This window comes from Anabrus simplex, chromosome 7, assembly GCF_040414725.1.
Source record: "Anabrus simplex isolate iqAnaSimp1 chromosome 7, ASM4041472v1, whole genome shotgun sequence".
NCBI classification, from domain to species: Eukaryota; Metazoa; Arthropoda; class Insecta; order Orthoptera; family Tettigoniidae; genus Anabrus; species Anabrus simplex.
Genome location: NC_090271.1, coordinates 167363126 through 167386618, shown reverse-complemented (window position 1 = coordinate 167386618; position 23493 = coordinate 167363126). Strand labels below are relative to the sequence as shown.

The following is a 23493-nucleotide window of genomic DNA, read 5'->3' as shown; positions in this document are numbered from 1 at the left end:
ACACCACTTCAGTCTGTAACCTAGTGATTGAGATCATACTAGATGATTATTTCTTCTTCTTCTTCTTCTTGCGTTCCGGCCTTCTAAGGACCACGTTACAATTTCAATTGTTCCTCCTTAGTTGTTCTTTCCTTTTCTTCCAGTATTCTTTCATTGTTTCACTGTGTTTCTTTTTCCTATCTTCAGTCCACTTTGTGCCTGTTTTCTTTTCCTTCCTCCCTTGGAATCCTTCCATTTGTAAGACTTTCTTCCTAAAAATCTTTCTTTCCAATAATTCTTCTTCTCGTATGTTGTTCCTTTCCAGGTCTTTCTTGACTTCTTGAATCCAGGTGGTAGTTGATTTCTTTTCCCAAAGGTACTTGAAGATTCGTTTAGTTAGTCTATTGTCATCCATTCTGTAAATGTGTCCAAGAAATAGCAATCTCCTTTTTCTTATGGTTTCTGATATGTTTTCTACGTTCTGGTAAATTTCATTGTTACTTCTTAATTTCCAAAACTCTGCAATTCTTGGAGGACCTAATATTTTCCTTATAATTCTTCTTTCTAATATTTCTAATTTATCAAGCTTGTAGTTCAGTGCTAGACATTCGCTGGCATAAAGGCATTCTGGTTTCACTACTGTGTTGTAGTGCTTTATTTTAAGTTTCCTTGATAAGCACTTTTTGTTGTAAGTATTCTTAGTTATACCGTATGCTCTTTCCATCTTTTGTATCCTCTCCTCTATAGCAGATTTATCTAAACCATTTTCTTGAATTGTCTCACCCAAATATTTGAATTTCTTTACCTTTTCTATTCGACCAATATCCGTTGCTAAAAACTTTGGGGCATTTTTTATATTCGTCAAAAATTTTGTTTTCTCGGCAGAGATTCTCAAGCCTGTCATGTTGGCTGTCTTTTCAAGGAGATTGACTTGCATTGCTGCATCTGTAAGGCTTTCTGAAAGTATGGCAAAGTCATCTGCAAATGCTAGGCAATTTATTGCAACACCTTTGTTCTTCTTCCCCAGCATGAGAGGCAATATTTTAGATTCTTTCAGTTTTTCATTCCAAATTCTTACAATTTTCTCCATGACACAATTGAAAAGGAGTGGAGATAGACCATCGCCCTGCCTGACACCTGTATTTATTTTGAAAGGTCGAGATACTTCACCCATAAATTTTACTTTCGAGATAGTGTCTGTAAGTGTTTCACGAATTAGGTTTGCCAATTTAGTTTTAACTCCAAATTCACGGATTACTTTATCTAGGGTTTCCCTATCAACAGAGTCAAAGGCTTTTTTAAAGTCAATAAATGTTACAACTATGTCTTTGGAGTTTATTAATCTGTGTCGAATTATAGATTTCAGGTTGAAAATCTGTTCGGAGCAAGATCTTCCTTCTCTAAATCCACCTTGATATTCACCCAATTGACTGTCCAGTGTCGATTTTACTCTATTTAGTAGTATTGTTGAGAATATCTTGTAAGCAACTGGCAAGAGAGATATACCTCTGTAGTTGTTGACATCCTGCTTGTTACCCTTCTTGTGTAATGGGTGTATTAGAGCCACTTTCCAATCCTCTGGGATCTTTTCTGTTGCATGGTTTTGGCATTTTCCTTGTTATTATGTACCATTTCTCTGTCCTCACTTTTCAGCATTAACATAGCGGGGTCATATTTTTGTAGTTGTCTTCCAAACATTTTGTAATAGTCTCTAGAATTAGTTCTGTGGTAATTTTCTTCTATTGAGTTGATTAAATCTCCTGATTTGCCTGATAATTTGGGTGACTTTTTCCTGATATTTTTGAGGTTGATAACATTTTCTTGTTTTGTTGGTTTAAAATTTTAATGATGCCTGGTGTCTTTCATCATGAATTTGACCCCATTCTGATGTCTTTTACATAGGTTTAAGGTTTCTAAATTTTGACCTTGTTTGAAAAATGGTATTGGTTCTTCTAAATCGTCCATTAATTTTATGGTTCATATAGTTTCTTGATATTTGTCATTTCTGATTAATGTCTCACATTTTTCAGAATGGACACAAACACCTGGATTACAACAAAGACAGGACTTTCAGCTTCGCAATGGACTAATGCCATTAAAATGAACCGTCATGTGATGGTAGTCCGAAGCATTCCCAGGGGAAGCCAAGAAAACCATTGTCATCACTGCAACGAGATAGAAACCTTCCCTCATGCTCTTGGTTTCTGCTCGAAAGTGGAACTATTGAGAAATAACAGGCACCATAGGGTCAAGAGCAGTATTGCAGAACTTCTCAAAAAATCGGGCAGATTTGAAGTCTTTGAATAAGTGCACTGTAACTCTAGCGATGGATCCAGTAAATGTACAGACATTGTCACGATTGATAGAAAGAGAAACATCGGCATTGGTATCGATCCAACAATAAGGTGTGAGAGTAACAGTTCACAGGCCAAAGAAGTTGATTCTGAAAAGAAGAGACACTACGAACCCTGTTTTAAGTACTTTGAAGAAAAGTATCACATACCCGCCAGTTGCTGGGAGGTGATTGGTTTACTCTTCAGTGCGTGAGGATCTGTCACAAAATTTTCAGTTAATTTCTTCCTTCATTTTGGTATTCTTATTTCGTTTCTAAAAGATATTTGTTTAGATGTTTTACGTGCTTCATTGTCAATGGTAAAGCACCATTTATACGGTATATGTAAAGAAAAATAAAGTTTTCCTGATCGAGGATAACTGTACAACAAGGGAATTTAAAAATTCTAAAATATATATGCTCATTTTACCCTAAGATAAATAGTGAAAAAATTATTATCTATTTGATGCTGTCACCATACAGTACCCATTGTTGGGCAGCTATCCCTTGTGGATTCTCTCTCTCTTCCTCTTAATACTTCAAACATGAAAGGATTTGTCCATGCATTATGTGATCCAAGTTTTAAGTTTGTTTGGCCTCTTTTTGAAGTATGTGCTCTTTACAGAGTTTGACAAGTCTTTGGCCATTTGTATTTGTAAGTTTATGTGGAGACCACTTCCTGATTATACTTTGGTATTTTTTTCTATTCCTAGCTGGGCATTGAAGTCCCTAATATCTTATTTACTTGGTTTACTGTTTGTTCAAGGAGATCCCAAGACTTTTCTACTTCTTTTCTGGACTTTGTTAGAACATTTTTCCCATTAGTAGGGGAAGGGGCATTTGTGATGATATAAATTTTGTTTTTATTTTTAAGGTTAAAGTTGCTATTCTTGGTGAGACTGCTTGAAAATCAGTTATAGAATCTATTATTTTTACCTTTAATATAAACCCTGTACCAAATTGGGCGCATTGTTTCATGACCCTTTGTCTGGGTTTCCCGTTGTAAATTCTGTATCCTTGAGATTCGAATGGTTCTTCTGTTGTGTTTCTTATCTCCTGAAGTCCCACTATTAAAATTTTCCATTTATCTAATTCGTCAGTAAAGTTCTCGAGTTTTGCAGATTTTAGTAAAGAATTGTGCTTTGGTTAGGTTTGATCCCGTTCTTGCATGCTGGTGTATGTTTGAGCGATTGCAAATGCTTTGATTCATTGCTGCCTTCCACCAAATCTGATGTAACCATTTTGTGCTTTCTTATTGGGCAGGACGGTGGAATTGCTTACACAAAGGCCTTTCCATATTTGACTTTCTAAGGTGGTCAGACTTCAGTGGACCAAGCTCCAATTCTTAAGTATGTTTGTTAACTGCAGAGGAATTCAGATTTAGTTCACCTTCTAGAAATCTCCAGTTTTCTATAGGCTATCCAGCCAAACCATATGGAGGGGTGAACTGAAAATAATTTTAACTGTTTGGAGAATGCTGATTTATTATTATTATTATTATTATTATTATTATTATTATTATTATTATTATTCACTTGCCCTTTTCTTTTTCAGGTTTGTTTGATATTCCTGTGTATGAATCAAGAATCCAGTCACTGCATGTATTATTCATGTTGTACTCGGCAGTGAAGGCTTCACAATACTTCAACAGAAGAGAAACAGAATCACAAGTGTAGTATGAACTGTATTGTCACAATGAATCTCAAGAGCCTTTATTACAATGAAATTGCAGTGTTCATAGAATACTTCTATTGCCATTGGATAATTAAAACCCTGTTAGTTTCTCAACTGGCTTGTCAAAACAATGGCCAGATAATCTCTGTGTATATTTCATTTTGGAACACTGGCTCTGTTTTAGATGAAAATAAACTGTTTTTGTCTAAATTGATGTACAAGCATATGTGTTTCAGCCTGTTTTTACGTTAAGTAATACAATGTTATTTCCACATAAACTGACCCATTCATTTTTTATTTTAGTATGAAGTGTAAGATGTTAGTTTTCATCCACCAGATTTGAAAGCTTTAACTTTTTCACAATTAGCTTGAGTATATACTTAGGCTCCAGATAAAAGAGTCACGCTTTTCAGCCTTTTTGGTTTTGTTTGCAGCCAAATATGACCAGAAATGCTATCTGTTGCATATCACTGGAACCAGGAAGATATGTTCTTTGCAACAGTACTTCTCGAGTTTTAACTGGAGATAAATGAACATTGTTAGTTGCTATTAGTTTTAATATTCCCCGCTGTAATATATTTCATCTTCTCTACAAGACGATATGTCAAGATGATAACATTATTCCTACACAGTGGTGGGGTCCACTTGTGGGTACATCCGTCTCCATTTAACTTCGAATGATCCAAAGCATATTCTGAGGTGGCATTCACATATTTCATGTCCTCCTTGATGTGATCCACTCACCGTCTTTTTTTCTTTCCGACCATGTGGTCTAGTTGTTGGCTAGTTGTTTTACGTCGCACCGACACAGATAGGTCTTATGGCGACGATGGGACAGGAAAGGGCTAGGAGTGGGAAGAAAGCGGCCGTGGCCTTAATTAAGGTACAGCCCCAGCATTTGCCTGGTGTGAAAATGGGAAACCACGGAAAACCATTTTCAGTGCTGCCGACAGTGGGGTTCGAACCTACTATCTCCCGAATACTGGATACTGGCTGCACTTAAGCGACTGCAGCTATCGAGCTCGGTCACTAGCTTTCAGGCTCCAGACGAATGGCTGTCCTTGCCATGGAAAATCTGTCCATACCATTTATGGGCCTTCCAATAGTTTCTAAATAGTTGGTTTGACACCCAGTCATTGACATACATCATTCCTTGCATGATTGAATTGCATTAGTCCAAGGCTTTATCAGAGCAAAATCATTTTCACATCGTGCAGAACCTGCTCATTCTTTGTTGTTGCTGGCCAGCACTCTAACCTGAAGAGGGTAACTGGGCACCCTATCATTCTACATACACTTAAGAAAATGGAAATTGCAACACCATGAAGGCATTGGTCGTTCGTGTTGGTTTTCAAGATATGGAACGATGCTATGTAGGTATGTAAACGATCAAAGTTTCAGACCCATTGGATTGTTGCTACAGATCTCCCCACGTGATTGGTCGCGGAGGAATCAACTCCAGTATACGGACTTTGGTGTAGCGTAGTTGACTTGCAGTCTGTGCAGTGAAATGTTCCCTGTCAAACATGCCTCGACAACAGAGAAGAGCATGTTATCAATAACTGTCGCCGTTTGAGAGGGCTCGGATAATTGGGCTGTGTGAGGCTGGATTATCGCTAAGGACTGTCGCTGCACGTGTTGGCCGACAAGCATCTACGGTACAACGTGTATGGCAGCAGTGATCAAATGAAGGTACCCACACTCATAGACCTGGCACAGGCCCAGCGTGACAAACAACTGTGAGAGAGGATTGCCGCATCATTCAGATGGCCCGGATGGAACCCTATGCAATAGCAGCGCAAATTTGAGCAGCTGTGGCACCTCACGTTACACAACAAACCGTTGGTAACCGCCTGCGTGCAGATGGCTTACGAGCCCGTGTTCCTGCAGAAGGTGTCCATTGACCCCACAACAGCGACATGTAAGGCAGGCCTGGTGTCGAAAAAGATCGGCGTGGGTCGACAAGTGGCATAGATGATATAGATGTTGATTCTCATAGGGAATCTGAAATACTTGTCCCGAATGAGTAAATTTATAATACCAATATGAATGGTCCGTTATTGGACATTATAAATTTTCCAGCTAACTCATTCCTGGTTGCCAGCGTTTCGCCCTCATGTGCTAGGTTGGGCTCATCAGTTGGTACCTAGCACACCTACCAAGACGTATGGCTAGTGCATACCGTGGAGGCCACTGCGTCAGATCTGTCAGATTCCCTATCTGTCAGATTCCCTATGGGAATCAATATTTATATCATCTGATGGCCAAGCAGGCATCAATTTTTGGTAGTGAGACAAGGTCTCTCACAGTGCATTGGCATTGCCGGTGGCTTCAAGTAGCCTACGCAGTGGCCTCCATGGTATGCACTAGCCATGTGTCTTGGTAGGTGTGCTAGGTACCAACTGATGAGCCCAACCTAGCACACGAGGGTGAAACGCTGGCAACCAGGAATGAGTTAGCTGGAAAATTTATAATGTCCAGTAACGGACCATTTATATTGAATGGCATAGGGTCGTCTTTAGTGATGATTCGTGCTTGTCTTGCCCGCAGTGATCGCCGGAATCGTGTGCGCCGTCATACTGGGGAGAGGGGCCGCCCAGATCTTATTGTCGAGAGGCACACAGGGCCAACACCAAGCATTATGGTCTGGGGAGCTATTGGCTTTAATTTGAAATCACAATTAGTGCTTGTTGAGGGTATTATGACTGCTCGACAGTACATTGATAGGATACTCAATCCAGTGGTTGTCCCTATGATGGCGAACATTGCCAATGGGATGTTTCAGCGTCCGGGTTCACACTGCATGCATCTCCAGAGAAGCTCTCCACGACATCACAACCATAGAATGGGTCGACAACTGGCCAACCGTCCTCAGCCACCCATAACTCTGGAACAACTGACCCGTGCAGTGCAGCAAGCATGGGCCACAATTCATCGGGAAGCGATCCTGGACCTTATTGACTCCATGCCTCGACGAATTCATCAATGTATTGCAGCTCGTGGTGAGCACATGCTGTATTGATTGTTGTCCAAACGTGCGGTCAGAGGGACCTGAAAGTGTAATCATCGAATCACAACTGAACACTCGTCCTGCACGTTCAATTGCAGCAATGTAGCACCACACCTTCTGGGTGTTGCAATTTCCATTTTCTTCAGTGTATTTTTGAGTTTGAGTGTACAAGCATCCGACAATCACACAGGACTCCAGTCACCTGGCACCATTTCATACAGATGGCATTTACTTGGGTGCAAGCATCTGGAAAGCTGTTGCTCTACTGTCTTCAGATCTTCTCTACTGATGCTGATTTCATATACTCTTGTCTTCTTGAGATTGAGTCGAAGCGCAAATTAGTCAAACTGTTCTTTTCATTGCTGCATTTCTTTCCTGAAGGTCTTCACGTTGCCAAAAAAAGATGTCGACAGCGTAGAAGAGTGTTCACGGGTGGGCGATCACAGGTCACACGTAATAGTGTAATATTTATAATAATGACTCATTTAGTGAAAATGAGAGCAAGTGAATGTTGGAGGTGAATCTGAAAGTGATAGTGGGGATAGGGAAGATGATAGGAATATCAAGGTTCATTCACGGGCAACAGGACAATTTTTTTTAGGTCAAGGAAACTTGAAAGTACAAATTCCCATACTTTTTATGGGATTAGAAAAGACTTTTTGTTTTTTTAATTTTAAAGTACATAGTAGGCAAGGCTAACAGGTATGTCAACGATATTTTGAACACAGATCTGCCCACTAATTCCTGGATGAAAAAATTGAGTCCGTTTGACAGTAGATGACTGAATGTGCATTTTTCAGTAGACCTGCTCATTTACTATTAGCTCTGTACAAATGTGATTTTAATTTCACATTATAATAAGACGTTATTTATTTATCAGAATTAACTCAAATTCTATGTTTCTTCAAAACATTATAAAATACTAAACTATAAAAATATAAATGCAAAATAATATATAACTGCAAAATCACCACCTCTAGCAATACTATAGCAGTGCCTGGAAACAAAATAAGGAAGATATGGTTTGATGTTGACCTTCTAAAATCAAAATTTAGAACTTTTGTATACCCCAGGGAAGCATGTGGTTACAAATGAAATGAGTTTTAGAACAGATCTGAACCAAACTTTTTATATTTACCTTTTAGATCCCTGAGGGTAACCCTATCCACAAGAAAATTTAACAGTTCTCCCCATCCCATAGATTTAGGCCCTTTCGGCACATTAACATATATGAAATATCAAATTTGTCGTACAAGGATGAAACCAAGCTCATTTTAAACTTCACGGTGCCAAGAATAAAACTCACTAAGGCCCTACAGACTGAAAACTATGTTTTAAGGTCCTAAAACCAACCATTATTGAGATATTGACACCACACTACCCCTGCTCTAGGAATCGGATGAAGAAACGACCAGCCGTAGCCATGGCATCATCTCGAAGATTCTACAGTAGCAAGATTATGGATGTATGTTTCAGCATAGCTGTCAACTGAAAGTGGTAGACATGAATTACTATCTAGAAAAAAAATACTGTTGGGGTAAGACACCCATACCGCCCCTTTGAGCGGGGATTGGAAGGGGGTACATACATACATATCCCACGTCGTTCCACCTATACGATGAGTCGGCGAATGAAGACCCTCCACCAACTTCTGTCTTTGTACTTTTCTCCTTCTTCAGTGTTGTCCCAGTCCCCTCCTTGTTGCTGAATGTCATTTCTCTCCTTGTCTGTATATCGCATTCTTGGCCACCCTCTTGGTCTTGAATATTTTAACTGCAGATCATACATTTTTCTGGGTATGCGATCAGGATCCATCCTTCGCATAGACCATACCATTTGAGTCTATACAGAGTTATGTTATACTGCATCCTGCCTACCTGAGCCATGTCCCTGATGTTCTCATTACAAATTTTATCTCGTATTGTTTTGCCAACCATCGCTCAGACGAATCTCATTTCAGCTGCCTGAATCCTTGCTTCATCCTTTTTCCTTATGGTCTAGGTCTCACTCCCATATGTCAAAATTGGCATGTAATAAGTCAGATAAATTGCTCGCTTACATTTCAATGGTACTTTTGGGTTCCATATTAGGTTTCGGACAACTCTATAGAATGTTCGTCCAGCTTGAATCCTACTGGTAAGTTCCTCTTCAATGGAGCCTGTTGCTGATATCATGCTTCCTAGATATTTGAATTTGTTGGACATCTTGAGTTGTTTACCCTCTATTTCAATGTAACTTTCAGGTTGACCATTTCTCTGCATAACCAACACTTCACTTTTTTCGTGACTGAATCTTAGGCCGTACCCTTTAGCTGTTACTGTTCGTGCATTGATCTGATCCTGAAGTTCCTCCTTGGAATCTCCCCATATACAGATGTCATCAGCAAATAGCATGACTTTCATTTTGTTGTCACCAACGTTTTGGCATACTTGTTGAATCCCATTCATCACAGTAATGAAGAGAAGAGGTGATAAAACTCCACGTTGTCTTAGGCCCGTAGTTATTCTAAAGGGTTCCGTCATTCCTGATGGTGTTTTGAGGCTACTACTGATGTCTTCATATAAATTCTCAATTCGTTTTATTATGTCATTATTGATTCCACTGTTTCTCAGCACTTCGCAGACTTTGTCCCTGCTTACAGCATCAAAGGCCATTTTGATATCCAGGAAGGCCAGCCAAAGGACCTTACTATGTTCATAATACTTCTCCATTAGCTGACGCAATCCAAATATTAGATCAACTGTTGTTCTGCCTTTCTGGAATCCGTATTGTTCTTCTGATAACTTTAATTTTATCAATGGTCTTATTTTCCTTTCTGAAATCCTTTCATACAGCTTTCCCACTTGGGAAGTTAATGTAATTCCTCTATAATTGGAACATTTCTTCCTGTCACCTTTCTTAAAGAGTGGAATGATGATACCTTTTTTCCAATCTGCTGGTATTTGCCTACTCTTCCATATCTTGTGAAAAAGTCTATACATCCACTGCTTTCCTGAATCACCCATAGACCTGATCATTTCACCACACACTTCATCAATGCCTGGAGATTTTCCTGTTTTGATGCATTTCCATATGTACCGGTATTCTATATCATTCCATGTCAGATCTGTTATAGTGTCTTCCATCCTTCCATCATTAACTAATCTATCTAATGGTATGTTTGTGATATCATTCACATTTAACAGTCTATCAAAATAATTTTTCCATTCTTCTTTGATCTCTCTGTCATCTGTAATGAGATATCCACTATCACTAGTCAGATAATTAGTCTGTTCTTTGTCCCTCCACCTATTCATCATTCCATAAAACATATTTCTGTTGCCATCTACATCTTTGTTTAGTTTATCACTCCATTCATTCAATCATTTTTCTCTTTCTGCTCTGACAACTTGCTTAGATTCTTTTTTTTTTTTTTTTTTTTTTTTGCCAACTTATAAAGTTCTTTGTCCTTATCTGTTCAACTTTTGAAATATTTTCTGTAGGCATTGTTCTTTTTAAGGACTGTGTCTCTTGTTTTTGGTGTCTATTTCCATTTCCTTTTGCCATTTGTTCTTCCACACGTCTCCTCTATTGTCTTGACCAACCATTCCTTGACATTTTTCTGTTCTTCTTCAACTGTTCCACTGTCTGTTTTTGGTATTCGCTGCTGGATTTTTTCTTGATATTCTGTGGCCTTCTCTTTTTCCTTCAATTTCCATCTGTAAATGTTTGTCCTGCATGGTTCTTATTTCCTTCAAATTTTTAAATCTGAAACAACTAACAAGGAGCCTATGATCACTGTCAATAGAGACACTTGGGACCACTTTCATATCCAGCAACACTTCTTGTATATGTTTATCTACCATAATATAATCAATGATGGACTCCTATTGCCCATTCCATCCATATCTGGTGATTTTGTGACTTTTCTGTTTGTGATACCAGGTATTACCTATAACTACGTTATTTCTCAGACAGAAATCTAGGAGTCTGCTTCCCTCAGCGTTCCTTGGTCCCCATCCATGTTTACCAATGATGCTCTCATAACCTTGTTTATCAGACCCTACTTAGGCATTCATGTCACCAATAACAATGGTTCCTTCGCCTCTGACTTGCTCTTCCAAGGATTCTTCAAATAGGTCTTTCTCTGAACTATCACAACCTACTTGCAGGGCATAGCACTGAATGATACTAATGTTCTGGGTAGTGTTTAATTTTAGAATGACTTGGATAATCCTGTCAGATTTGCATTTATGTCTATTACATGCTGTTTCATTGAATCGTCCGTTATAACACTCACTCCATTCTTAGCTGAACTTTCTCCCGACCAATATAGATGGTAACCTTCTCGTAGTTCTTTTGACCCTTGTCCCTTCCACTTGGTTTCACTCAGTCCCAGTACATTAATATTCCTCATTTTCATCAAATCAACACTCTCTTCTATTTTCTCTGTCAAAATAATGATATTCAGAGTTGCTACTCTCATTGTGGTTGTTGTCTTGTAGATTTTAGTTCTCTGGCTGAATCTTGGTGGATCATCGAGTGTTGAGCTGTCATTAATATCAATATCAGGAGAACTTGTGTCCGTATTGGGTTTGTTTAACACTCAGGGGGTGAAGTATAAAAATATAGAAAACAACCAATATTAATGAAGAATCCATAGTTTTTGGGGTTGCTGAGATTAATAGTGACACTCCAGACGTTGTTTAAGTCCAAGTTCAGCCCCATTGGCATGGGGGTGAAAAAGAAAATGTCCAAAATGACCAGGATTGCGGATGAATGTACGTTCCAGCATAGCTCTCAACCAAACTTGGCACACATGATTTACTGTTTGGAGAAACAACTGTAGGGTCAAAACACCCCTAGCACACCTAGGGGACAGTGTGAAATATTTAAAAAATCAGAAAATGATCAATATTAGTGTTGAATCTATAGTTTTCAGGGTCACTGAGAGGAACTGTGACACTCTAGATGCTGTTTTAAGTCATAGTTCAGCCGAAGTTGGAATGAAGGTTGAGAAGGGGTGAAAAAGAATGTCCAAAATGACCGAGATTATGGATGTATGTGTATGACTAACTATATGGCAAAAATACTGTCGGGGTGAGACACCACTAGCAACCCTAGGGGTAGGGGTGGGAAAGGGGTGAATTATAACAATGATAGAAAAGACCCATATTAATGTAGAATCTATAGATGCTGGGGTCGCTGAGATGGGTAGTGACACTCCAGACTTCTTTTCAGTTAAAGTTCAGCCCCCATCAGATTGGGGTGTGGAAAGGGGTGAAAATGAAAATGGCTGAAATGACCAAGATTATGGATGTATGAGTGTATGTTCCAGCATAGCACTCAAGCAAATTTTGTACATATATGACTTACTATCTGGAAAAAATACTGTGGGGGTAAGACATCCCTATCACCCCTAGGGGAGGAGATGACATGTAAAAATAATCAAAAAGACTGATATTAGTGACGAACCCATGGTATTCAGGGTTACCGAGATGAACTGTGATACTCTGGATGATATTTATGTCCAAATTCAGCCTCCATCGGCATGGAATTCAGAAGGGGTGAAAATGAGAATGTAAAAAATGAGAGAAGAGGGAAGAATGTTGATTCCATAGTTTTTTTGAGTCCCTAGGGTGATATGAGACAGTCCCAATGACAGCTGGAAACATGTACATGACGTGTAAATACATACAGTAACTTTTATTAGTTGCTTGAAAGGATCAAAGCCAGGCACTACAGCTAGTTGATGTATAAATATCCCTTTCCATTCCACAAATGAAATTGCCAGTTCTCTCATCTGTGAGATACTGCAGATGCTGTCACTTCCGGAAATAACCACGAACTTATAAAATGGTCCTAATCGGAGATGAAAATTAAGACTTTTGAACAAATTTAACATGATATTAATTAATTAATTAATTAATAGACCACCAAACATTACCCATTATCAACTGTATGTCTCCAAACTGAGTAATGTGACATGCTGATTATTCTCTTTGGTTTACTAACTTGAAAAGAAGAAAGTTCATTCGTTGATATTTGACATGCTGTTATTCACCAGTGGGTATTTTCAATGCTGTTATTCTCTTTGTTTGACTATCTTCTTGAAAAGAGAAAATTTTATTCCTTGATATTTAACAGGCTGTTATTCACCACCAGAAAATTTCAATAATATGCAAAACACCATTAGATAAATAGTTTCTAACTTATCACACCTATAAGGACATTTATACACTTCACAATTATGCAACTGCACCTCACTCACATTGGTATGTCACCACAACGGTATAATGTATGTACTTCTATCGCCATTTTTTTTCAACATCACCAAATAACCCTTCATCAGGGAAAGAAGAATCGTGTGGAACATGCAAAAAAAGTCTTTGATAAAGATTGTGACGCAGTTGAATGCGAGGGACCATGTAGCTCATGGTACCACAAAAATTGCTCGAAACTTACAAATGGAGAATTCGTCATAATGAAGAGAGCCAAATGTAAACTCACTTGTCTCTGTGACTCATGCAAACCAAAAATCTTAAAGCTGAAAGAAAGAAATGACCTGAAAGAACTAAATGAGAAAGTGGAAAATATTATCAACTTTCTGGCAAACAACATGACAATCATGAACACGAAGACAGTCGAAAAGGTGCTCCAACTCAAAGAAAGGCCGACAGTGATCAAGGAAACCAATAAGAGCCAGTCTCACCCAGTGTCGCAACAGATGCAAAGCTCTGAAACATCACAACAGGAAGAATCACAAGAAATAAAGCAGGAACCCGAGCCGGAAAGCAAAAATGGGACATACGCAGGTGACCCAGAAGGTCACAAAAATCGAGATACCCCAGGAAACAGTAGGAATACAGGAACCAACAGAAGGAGAACTTCAAGCAGGCCCTCAATATGCATGGCTGTACTTTGGGAAACTACACTGTGAAGCCACAAAAGGCATTACTGAAATGAAAGAGGGCATGGAGTTCTCAACAATTGGCCATCTAAAAGCCTTTTGCATAGGAAAGCCAATAGAATATCTAGAACAAGCGACCGATGCAACTGGCCAAGAGGAGTCACGGTCAGACGTTTTCATTTTCGTCAGTCCACAGGAGCGAGACTTGACTAGAAAGACCTCCAGCCCATAGAACATGGAACATAGAAGACCTAAAGAATCTAAAAGCAACAACCCCTACCAACTTTTGGAACAATTTCAATGCAGTAATAGCCACTGAAACTTTCCTCTCAGAGCCCATCGACGAACCCCTCTTCTACAGTACACATGCCCTGGCAAAAACAAAAGAACACGGCAGACCAGAAGGAGGCGTAACCATCATGTACAACAACACCATAAGAAAACTCAAAGAAGACACTGAAAAAGCTGACAGACTATCATAGGACTCTATACAAGCCCAGCTCAAATAGTTGATAATACAGTAGAACAAATAATGAATGCAATCTCAATGACAAGGGAAGAAGAAAATGTGATCTTGGGAGGAGACCTAAACTGCAGACTGTACAAGCCTGACCAAAAACAGCTCTGGTATTGGAAATGTTACAGGAAGAAGGGTTCACACTGGTCAATAAAAAGGAAGAAAAGACATACCTTGCACCTAGCGTATCCAGTACAATAGACCTGGTCTTCTACAGAAGAAAACACATTAAAATAAAATCACAAGAAGTGCTGGAACGATCAACATTCGCACCACTGAAGAAACACCTACCAGTCCACACCATATTCGCCATATCAGGAGCGTCCGCATTGCAGTAAACCTCCTACGCACAGAAGATCTCACGGAAACTGAACAATGGCACATTAAAAAAGAGAAAGGAACGCCTAGGAAATGTTCCAAGCCTAGTAGAAGAAGGACTGCTCCAACCTGCACTGGACTCCATTCTGTTGTATACTCACAGTGCACAATTACTGAAGGAAACAAGAATAGCACAGCCCTGGTTTGATGCAGAATGCTACCGCACCAGAAAAGAAGCCCTACACCTCCTCCACAGAGCGAAATATACAAATACACCGGACAACCTGAAGGCATATGCACAAAAGAGAAAAGAACTCAAGAATCTAAACCTGCTCAAAATAGCAAATCACACGAAAGCAGGTGCACAAAGGCAAGCGGAAGAAGCCCTAAGGGACCCCTTTATAGGGATCAAGAAGAGAACCAGAGCAAGAGTGGCAGGAATCCCGATGAATGTTTGGGAACAGCACTTCACCCAGCTTTACAACAAGAACAAATTAGAACGAGCACAGACTCTGAACCAATAACCGAGGACGAAGTAAGACACACCATCCTAGAAACTAAAAAAAGGAAAAGCAGCAGGACCACATGAGGTGTTCAACGAAAACCTCACAGAAACTCTTGAACAACTAGCCCAATTGTGGATGATGTTGATTAACAAATGCATCACATCAGAAAAAATACCAGAGGATTGGAGAAAGTTGAACATCATCATGTTATACAAGGGCAAAGGCGACACAGAGGACCTCAACGCATACAGAGGAATTGTACTTGAGAACAACATCTTCAAGATATTCTCCAAAATCCTGACAAACAGGCTCTACTCACTAACAGATGCCTTCCTGCCGGAAACACAGTTCATATTCAGGAAGGGAAGAAGAACCCTTCACGCAGTTGGTAACCTTCTGGAAGATATACACAATGCACTAAGACACCCGTCGAGGAAATTCTACAGTTTTCATAGAGCTCATAGGGCTCACCTACAACAAAATCATAATCAAAGATGGCGTGAACGACCTCAGAAAACACAGTACAGACCAACGGTGTTTTACAAGGAGACCCGATTCAACCTTGTCAGATCGGTTCCAGGAGTGGGTTGAAAACAACCAACTCCAGCTGAATACCAAGAAGACGGTGCAAATGATTTTCAGGAGGGGAGGAAGAACCTCTGCACAAAACAAAATATACTATGGAGCGGAGGAGTTAAAGATTGTAAACTCCTTCAGGTACCTGGGCATCACCCTACAACCATCAGGATCATCTTACAAAATTCATATACGAGAGAGGGTAGCCACTGCCATCAAAGCCATCTACGACATTAAGAATCTGACAAGACTAGCACTAGACACCGCAATGAGCTCATTTGGAACAACCTGACAACTAGAGACCTTACATGTTACAAATCTCATGTTATGGTCTGTATTGAAATGTACTTAAAGTCAAATAATAATACTAGATTATAAATTCCACCTGCTCAATACATGTATTGTATACAATACAGGAATTGTACTTGAGTACATCATGTTCACAATATTCTCCAAAATCTTGACGAACAGACTCTACGCACTAACAGATGCACTAGTGTTTATATGAGGTTTTCGTTGAACACCTCATCTGGTCCTGCTGCTTTTCCTTTTTTAGTTTCAATACATGTATTGAACAGGTGGAATTTATAATCTAATATTATTATTTTTCTTTAACTAGAGACCTCTCAGCCCTTGAGTGTGTGGAAGCAAGATACCTGAAGAGAACTTTGGGAATATCAAAATACGCCCCTTCAAGACTGGCTTACGAGCTTGCGAAAGCTGCTTCCTCATAGAAGACTTGAGGTTCATACAACAGCTGCCAGTGACCAAACAAGAGTCGACCTACTTCGGGACAGACAAAACAAGAAAGCGGACATCTGGCCCAAGGGCGCCCATACACGGGGGCAAGGTGGGTCCGCGCCCCTCCCCCCTCCCCCTAGCTCTCAGGGAAAGGCAAAAATCTAATGTAGTCAGGTGTTTTCTTTTCAAGAAAATGATTTAAAAGTCAGTATTACGTAGAAATGGTAGTACCGTCTCCCACCAACAGGCAGGGTATATCGTGAGTTATTCTACCACAGAATACAAGTTGCTATTTATCTTCCCGGCAGGGTCTAGGCCCCCCCTTACAAACTGTCATATGGGCGCCTATGATCTGGCCTGAATTCTACGCAGCAGATGTGATGCTGGATCGGAGCTGGACGGGACCAAACAAGGACTTACAAAGCGCCATAACTAGGCTCTCGGTGCATGGTTTTCACCACAAGCTATGCACGAGAAACAGTTTCCATGAACCCTCACCAGAGTATGTATGCAACCTCTGCGGGAAGTCCTGCAAGCGCTATCACTTCAGCGAGTGCCACAAGCGCACTAAATCACTAATGGAATATAGCAAAGAACAAGAACCTTAACTCACTGCACGTTTGTGCGCTTTTCTTATTAATAATATCACCTGCGTCCAGCTCCATGGCTAAATTGTTAGCATACTGGCCTTTGGTCACAGGGGTCCCGGGTTTGATTCCCGGCAGGGTCAGGAATTTTAACTTTAATTGGTTAATTTCACTGGCAAGGGGGCTGGGTGTATGTGTTGTCTTCATAATCATTTCATCCTCATCACAACGTGCAGGTCGCCTACGGGAGTCAAATCAAGAGACCTGCATCTGGCCAGCTGAACTTGTCCTCAGACACTCCCGGTACTAAAAGCCATACGCCATTTCATTTCAATTATTACCGGCAGTTCATCAGCTGAACTAGCAAATGTGTGCCTGCACCACTCCAATCTTGTGAAACTCTTCCTCAGGGAGGCCCACATCCATTGGATGGACTGGCCTAAGGTGTCTCCGGAAATGAATCCCATTGAATGAACCTGGGATATGCTGTAACAGGCACTGTAATGATAAATGAATCCACCTCTCACCTGGCCAGAGGGCTGTCAAAGAGCGGGACAGGATCGACCAGAACAGCTTCAACCATCCAATGGATGGACTAGCCTGCAGTGTCTCTGGACATGAATCCCATTGAATATGTCAGGGATATGCTGAAAAAGGGAGTGCAATGATGAACGAATCCATCTCTCACCTGGCCGGCGGGCTGCTGTTAAAGAGTGGGATAGGATCAACCAGGACATCCTCAACCACCTCATGGACAGCATGCTTCACTGCACAGGTTGGGGTAACACCATACTGAGAGGCAAAATCAGATTCCCATGTTCGATAGATGGCTACATGTTGCCTAAGAATAATGTTTGTTGTGCTTGTTGTTGCCTTTTCCTTACACCAAACATGTTATGCTTGACAGAAAATGTGTATTTGCATCCCATACGTTCCCTGAGGTCATCAGCAACCTAAAAACTTAGAACTTAGGTAATGCGAAAGTTTTTTTGAGGTATGTATTATTATAACTTAAGTTTTGGTTTAATAAGTACAAAGCAATTGCAAATTAATGGGAGAAAGTTACTATCTACAAACATTTAATTTTACTACCAAAGTAAAGTCCTGGAATTATGTTATCATTAACAGTAAATTGTAAGCTATATCACACTCTAAATAACCCAATACTACATATGCCTCGTGTACTGCCACCTTTGAGCAGTTAGCGCAAGTATGTCTTTTTCATTCACTTTCCTTCACTACCAAATGTGCTCACTCTGTATTTTTCTCTCTAAGTACTACTTGCTGTGTATGACTCGCGTAGCGTCTACTTATCAGTCTCATTCATTCATTCATTCATTCCATTTTGGGTCCAGTCTTAGTTCGAAAGCTTAATTTAGATGTGACAAGTGATTTCCCTGTGTTTTCTCTGGTGGTGGTGTTTTTTGTTCTTTTTTTTTTTTTAGATAGAAGTGCCATCCGATTTTCAGCAGAATGTTGTTATACCTATTCCCAAGAAAGCCAGTGCTAACAAGTGTGGAAGCTACCACATCATTAGTTTAGTATCCTACGTCTGCAAAATTTTAACACGTATTATTTACAGAATGGAAGGACAAGTTGAAACTGATTTGGCTTGAGAAGAAATGAGGGAACACATGAAGAAATCCTGACTTTACTTCTGATCTTACAGGATCAGATTAAAAGGGACAAGCCCACTTAAATGGCATTCATAGATCTAGAAAAGGCATTTGATAATGTTGATTGGAGCAAGCTATTTAATATTCTGAAGGTGATCGGCATCAGATAGTGAGAACAAAGAATTATCTACAATCCCTATAAAAATCAGTCTGCAGTGATAAAGAATCAGCAATCCAGAAAGGAGTGAGAAAGACTGCAGTTTGTCCCCCCTCCTCTTTTTCAATGTTTATACAGAATAGGCAGTAAAATAAAATCAAAGAGAAATTTGGGAAGGTAATCACAATCCAAGGAGAGGAAATCAAAACCCTGAGATTTGCTGATGATATTGTTATTTTATCTGAGACTGCAGAAGATCTAGAGAAATTGCTGAATGGTATGGGCAGAGCCTTGAGTAAGGAGTACAAGATGAAGATAAATAAATCCAAAACAAAGGTAATGGAGTGCTGTCGTACAAAGTCGGGTGATGCAGTTAATATTAGATTAGGAAATGAAGTCTTAAAAGGAAGCAGATGATGGAAGAAGTAAGGAGGACATAAAATGCAGGCTAGCACAAGCAAGGAAGGCCTTTTCTAAGAAAAAAATTTGCTCACTTCGAACATTGTTATAGGAATTAAAAAGATTTTTTTTGAAGACTTTTGTTTTTTTGAGTGAAGTGTTGGGGGCAAGAATGGTAGGGGTAGACCAAGGTATGAATATGACAAGCAGATTAGAACAGATGTAGGATGCAGCAGTTATGTAGGAATGGAAAAGTTAGCACAGGATAGAGTGGCATGGAGAGCTGCATCAAACCAGTCTATGAACTGATGTCTCAAACAACAAGATCCTTACCCAAATATAGCAGGGGATGCCTTGAAAGCAGCCTAGGCCTACCAAGGCATATGCCTGCAAGATCTTCATGAATGAGCAGTTGTAATGCAGCTCAACTACTTCTAGGGTAGGTACCGGTACTGTTATCACTGTCCGTGTAGGTCTAATACTACGTATTAGTAGAAAAATATTCGACTGCCTGCTGTTCTTAGCCAGTTGCTTAAAGAGCAAAATCTGCTATCTGATAAGAAAGTCAATATTATGAAACAAAAAGATGTACATCAAACAAAAGGGGGGCAAAAAACATTCAATAGTAAGATATGAAACCTGAGACAGGCCACAGAACTCTTAAAATACAGATGGGGGAATCAGATGCATTATCTTGTCAGATGCATGAGTAAGGAGTCCAGCAAAACTGTCTGGTTTGTTTTTAATGTTTGATTATCATCATAAACTCCTCTTATCAACTTGGCTAGTTCAAGGAAATATGGGTCTTTCAGAGTGACCTTATGTTAATTGGTACACAAACATCTATCACATGCTGTGAGAAGTCCAAGAACAAGCTATCTGCCTAGCAACTAACCCATTCAACTGTCCACAGATTAACCTAGAATAGCGGCAGTAGGGTATAAGTCCGGGTTTGAAACATAACTCAAGCCTTGTGCTTTTCCACATACAGTATCACAATATACAAGAGCATTAAACAGGAATTGTATGTACGTTAACAATAATAAGGCATAGAGAAAGCGATCGTCTCTCAAACTGTAGGTACGGTATTAGAAATCTAACTACCTGTAGGCTATAGAATCGTCAAACAATATGCTTTCCAAATACGATATATAAATATAAGAGTATTGTTAAATACCCGCAGGGACAAGTACAACAACTCTTTCGTAAAGACAGTAAACATTCAACAATCGGCCGAGAAGACTTCCACAACAAACTCAATTAACAACATCGGAAGACGGCAATCTAACCTGTTCCCTCATCGTTCATTTTTGAGATATATAAACAATTAACAACAATGTAGTGGCAGGTACTCATCTTACCAATGTAGACTAGACTACTTCAGTAAATATCTCAAATGGGCAAAGCTCAACATAAACTGGGTTAGTTAGGCACTGTCCACAATGTTAAGTTGCAGTAAGACATTTGCGAGTCATTATGTACTGTACCAATAAATAACTCACGATAAATAGTACAACAGCTATACCTGTTCTTTCGTGGGGTTTACGCAAACATCCGTTCTCTAGGTTTGCTCTAAGATCTTGCAATCTTCCCTGCTGCGTCCCTATGTAAACTGGATCACTCTCTAGAATGCTACTATTGCTCAAATAGTTACCGGTACCGGCTTGCTGTAGGTTTGGCGCCGTCAAATACACTGGAGAAGTACCGATAACATCAAAGAGCATGAGGTAAATGGTTCCTGTTCATATTTCCCCGTTAAGTAAAAAAGAACGAAATATTCACAACAAAAGGAAACCTTTTAAAAATCTTGGACCAATGTTTTGAAGACACGGCGCTGTAAAGAGGCAGCCCGACACAAACAATGAATGACTGAGGAAGGCGTTCCGTTATAGAGGATATAAGTATGAAAGGATATTTCAAAACATAAAACAATATCAATCCATAACACTGTTCTCTATGATTGGCCTAATTGTTCTTCCTACATCCTTTCAACAATATAAATATTATAATACCGTACGCCAGTCAACTCTAGATAGTTGTACGCGAGTGCAATGATGTGCTATCGAGTATCGATACACGGCAAAGCTGGGGACGAAATTACCATTTCACTTCAGGCTACAGGTGCTGTGTATCCTCGAGATATGGCGTGAAGTGAACAAATTGAGAACCCTAAAGAATTTCATGTCCCCGAAGGAATACACACGAATGAACGACTAATTAATTTTCTAACGAACTTTTTTATTATTCTGTTCTAAATTTAACTTACCGTACCAGTCATTTGCTTATTAGTTCATGGAAGTAAGGTAGAATTAACCATCATTACTTTTGTTCTCTGCGAACTCCGACAACACGGTAAGATTCCCTGGAGGTGACTAAAAGGGGTAACTCCTCAGGAAATTTAGAACGTGGGTGACGACCACGGGGCACCACGTTAAGTCTAGCATTAGGTCTGCTTCCATTTACTATTCCTAACTTTAATCTTTCCTCCCCTACCGCCCATTGTCAACTCGAATTCTCTTCGAATCCTACGTTATTAGGTGCATTTCCACGCCCTAAGTAACCCTCTTTTTCCAATACCGGTACGGTACCTTCATTTTCGAAGCAATAGACCTCTTTCTCTTCTGATGATAGGCCAAAACATCACTAAAGGCATCCCACCGAGCTCGATATCTGCAGTCGCTTAAGTGCGGCCAGTATCCAGTATTCGGGAGATAGTGGGTTCGAACCCCACTGTCGGCAGCTCTGAAGATGGTTTTCCGTGGTTTCCCATTTTCACACCAGGCTAATGTTGGGGCTGTACCTTAATTAAGGCCACGGCCGCTTCCTTCCCACTCCTTGCCCTTTCCAATCCCATCGTCGCTACAAGACTTATCTGTGTCGGTGCGACGTAAAACAACTTGTAAAAAAAAGGCATCCCATACGCATAGATTGTCATATAGTATCTAGCAAGGACGAATCTTATGTATTCCTATCTCTTATATTTTCTCATTTTTTGAATTCCAAACAATCCATTAATTCGTTCATTCTAGTAAGATCTGTAAAGTTAGTGTGTTTTATTTACCGGTATTTTTTTTGGGGGGGGGGGGCAGATGGGAGGGGGCACATCAATGTTTAAAAAAAGTAGATGCACCCATCTTGCCTCTCGTTCAGTAAAGGATGTGTGAATTAGAACCTTTTTTTTTTTTACAATTTGCTTTACGTCGCACTGACACAGATAGGTCTTATGGTGTCGATGGGATAGGAAAGGCTTAGGGATGGGGAGGATGCGGCCGTGGCCTTAATTAAGGTACAGCCCCAGCACTTGCCTGGTGTGAAATTTGGAAACCATGGGAAAACATCTTCGGCGCTACCAACAGTGGCGTTCGAACCCACTATCTTCCGGATCCAAGCTCACAACTGCGCGCCCCTAACCATACGGCCAACTCGTCCAGTGAGTTAGAACACTCGTTTATAGCACCACCAGTCGGAGAGTATAAGTTTTGGGCCACTAGGCTTGGCTCAATTTCAGGCCCTATCGTTATTGTTCTTATTCTGTATTGATTTTCATGTCCGATTTTCCGTCAAATTGAATATCACTATGAATCTCTCCTACTCTTATTTTTTTCTTTTCTTTGGCTCTGTTTATCTAGTTTGTAACACTAAGAGAGTTTGAGGCCCCTTTTTTCATGAAATTCAAATCGTTCCCTTAAATCTTCGACACATTTCTTGACCGAATTATACAAATGTACAACGTTGTTCAAGACCTGGATATTAAGTTTTAATGATACTTCACTCTCACTAATTGCGCAGATAAATCGCTCTGTACTAATAAAACTTGTAAACTCATAAAATCACCAGACATGGAGCTAAAACTCTTTTCTTCTGGATTTCCTGGTAACGAAATGCAAATGAGACTCGAAGTCAGTGCCTTGCAGGACATCATCATTCGCTGCGAAGGACGCTAAACAGAAAGTCTACTATCTGTTGCTGAATTTCTTAGGGCAGTTTTAATTCTTTTTTAAACAATGAATGACCGCTCTCCACTGACATTTTATGATAGAATACTCATAAAAATTCTCAGAGCAATGCCAAGATTTCGGAAAAGAACTCTTAAAGGTTTATCATAAATAAGTTGTAAATATAACTTATTAAAATTTTTCATTCTGTCGACACACTAATTATAACACTTACGTCATAATTGTAAAATACTTAT

General features: G+C 39.8%; 1 protein-coding gene across 3 annotated transcripts in view; it reads left to right on the top strand.

Annotated features, from left to right (window-relative positions):
- The window catches only part of IFT46 (intraflagellar transport 46), a 113531-nt gene extending 109292 nt beyond the window's left edge, over positions 1-4239 (top strand). For 2 of the 3 annotated variants that reach the window (XM_067151435.2, XM_067151434.2), the window contains exon 8: positions 3866-4239. In XM_067151435.2, coding sequence (XP_067007536.2) covers positions 3866-3987 — 122 coding nt within the window. In that variant the 3' untranslated portion in view covers positions 3988-4239. The remainder of the gene's footprint in view (positions 1-3865) is intronic. The other variant, XM_067151436.2, reaches the window with a different exon arrangement.
- Positions 4240-23493: the final 19254 nt, after the last annotated feature.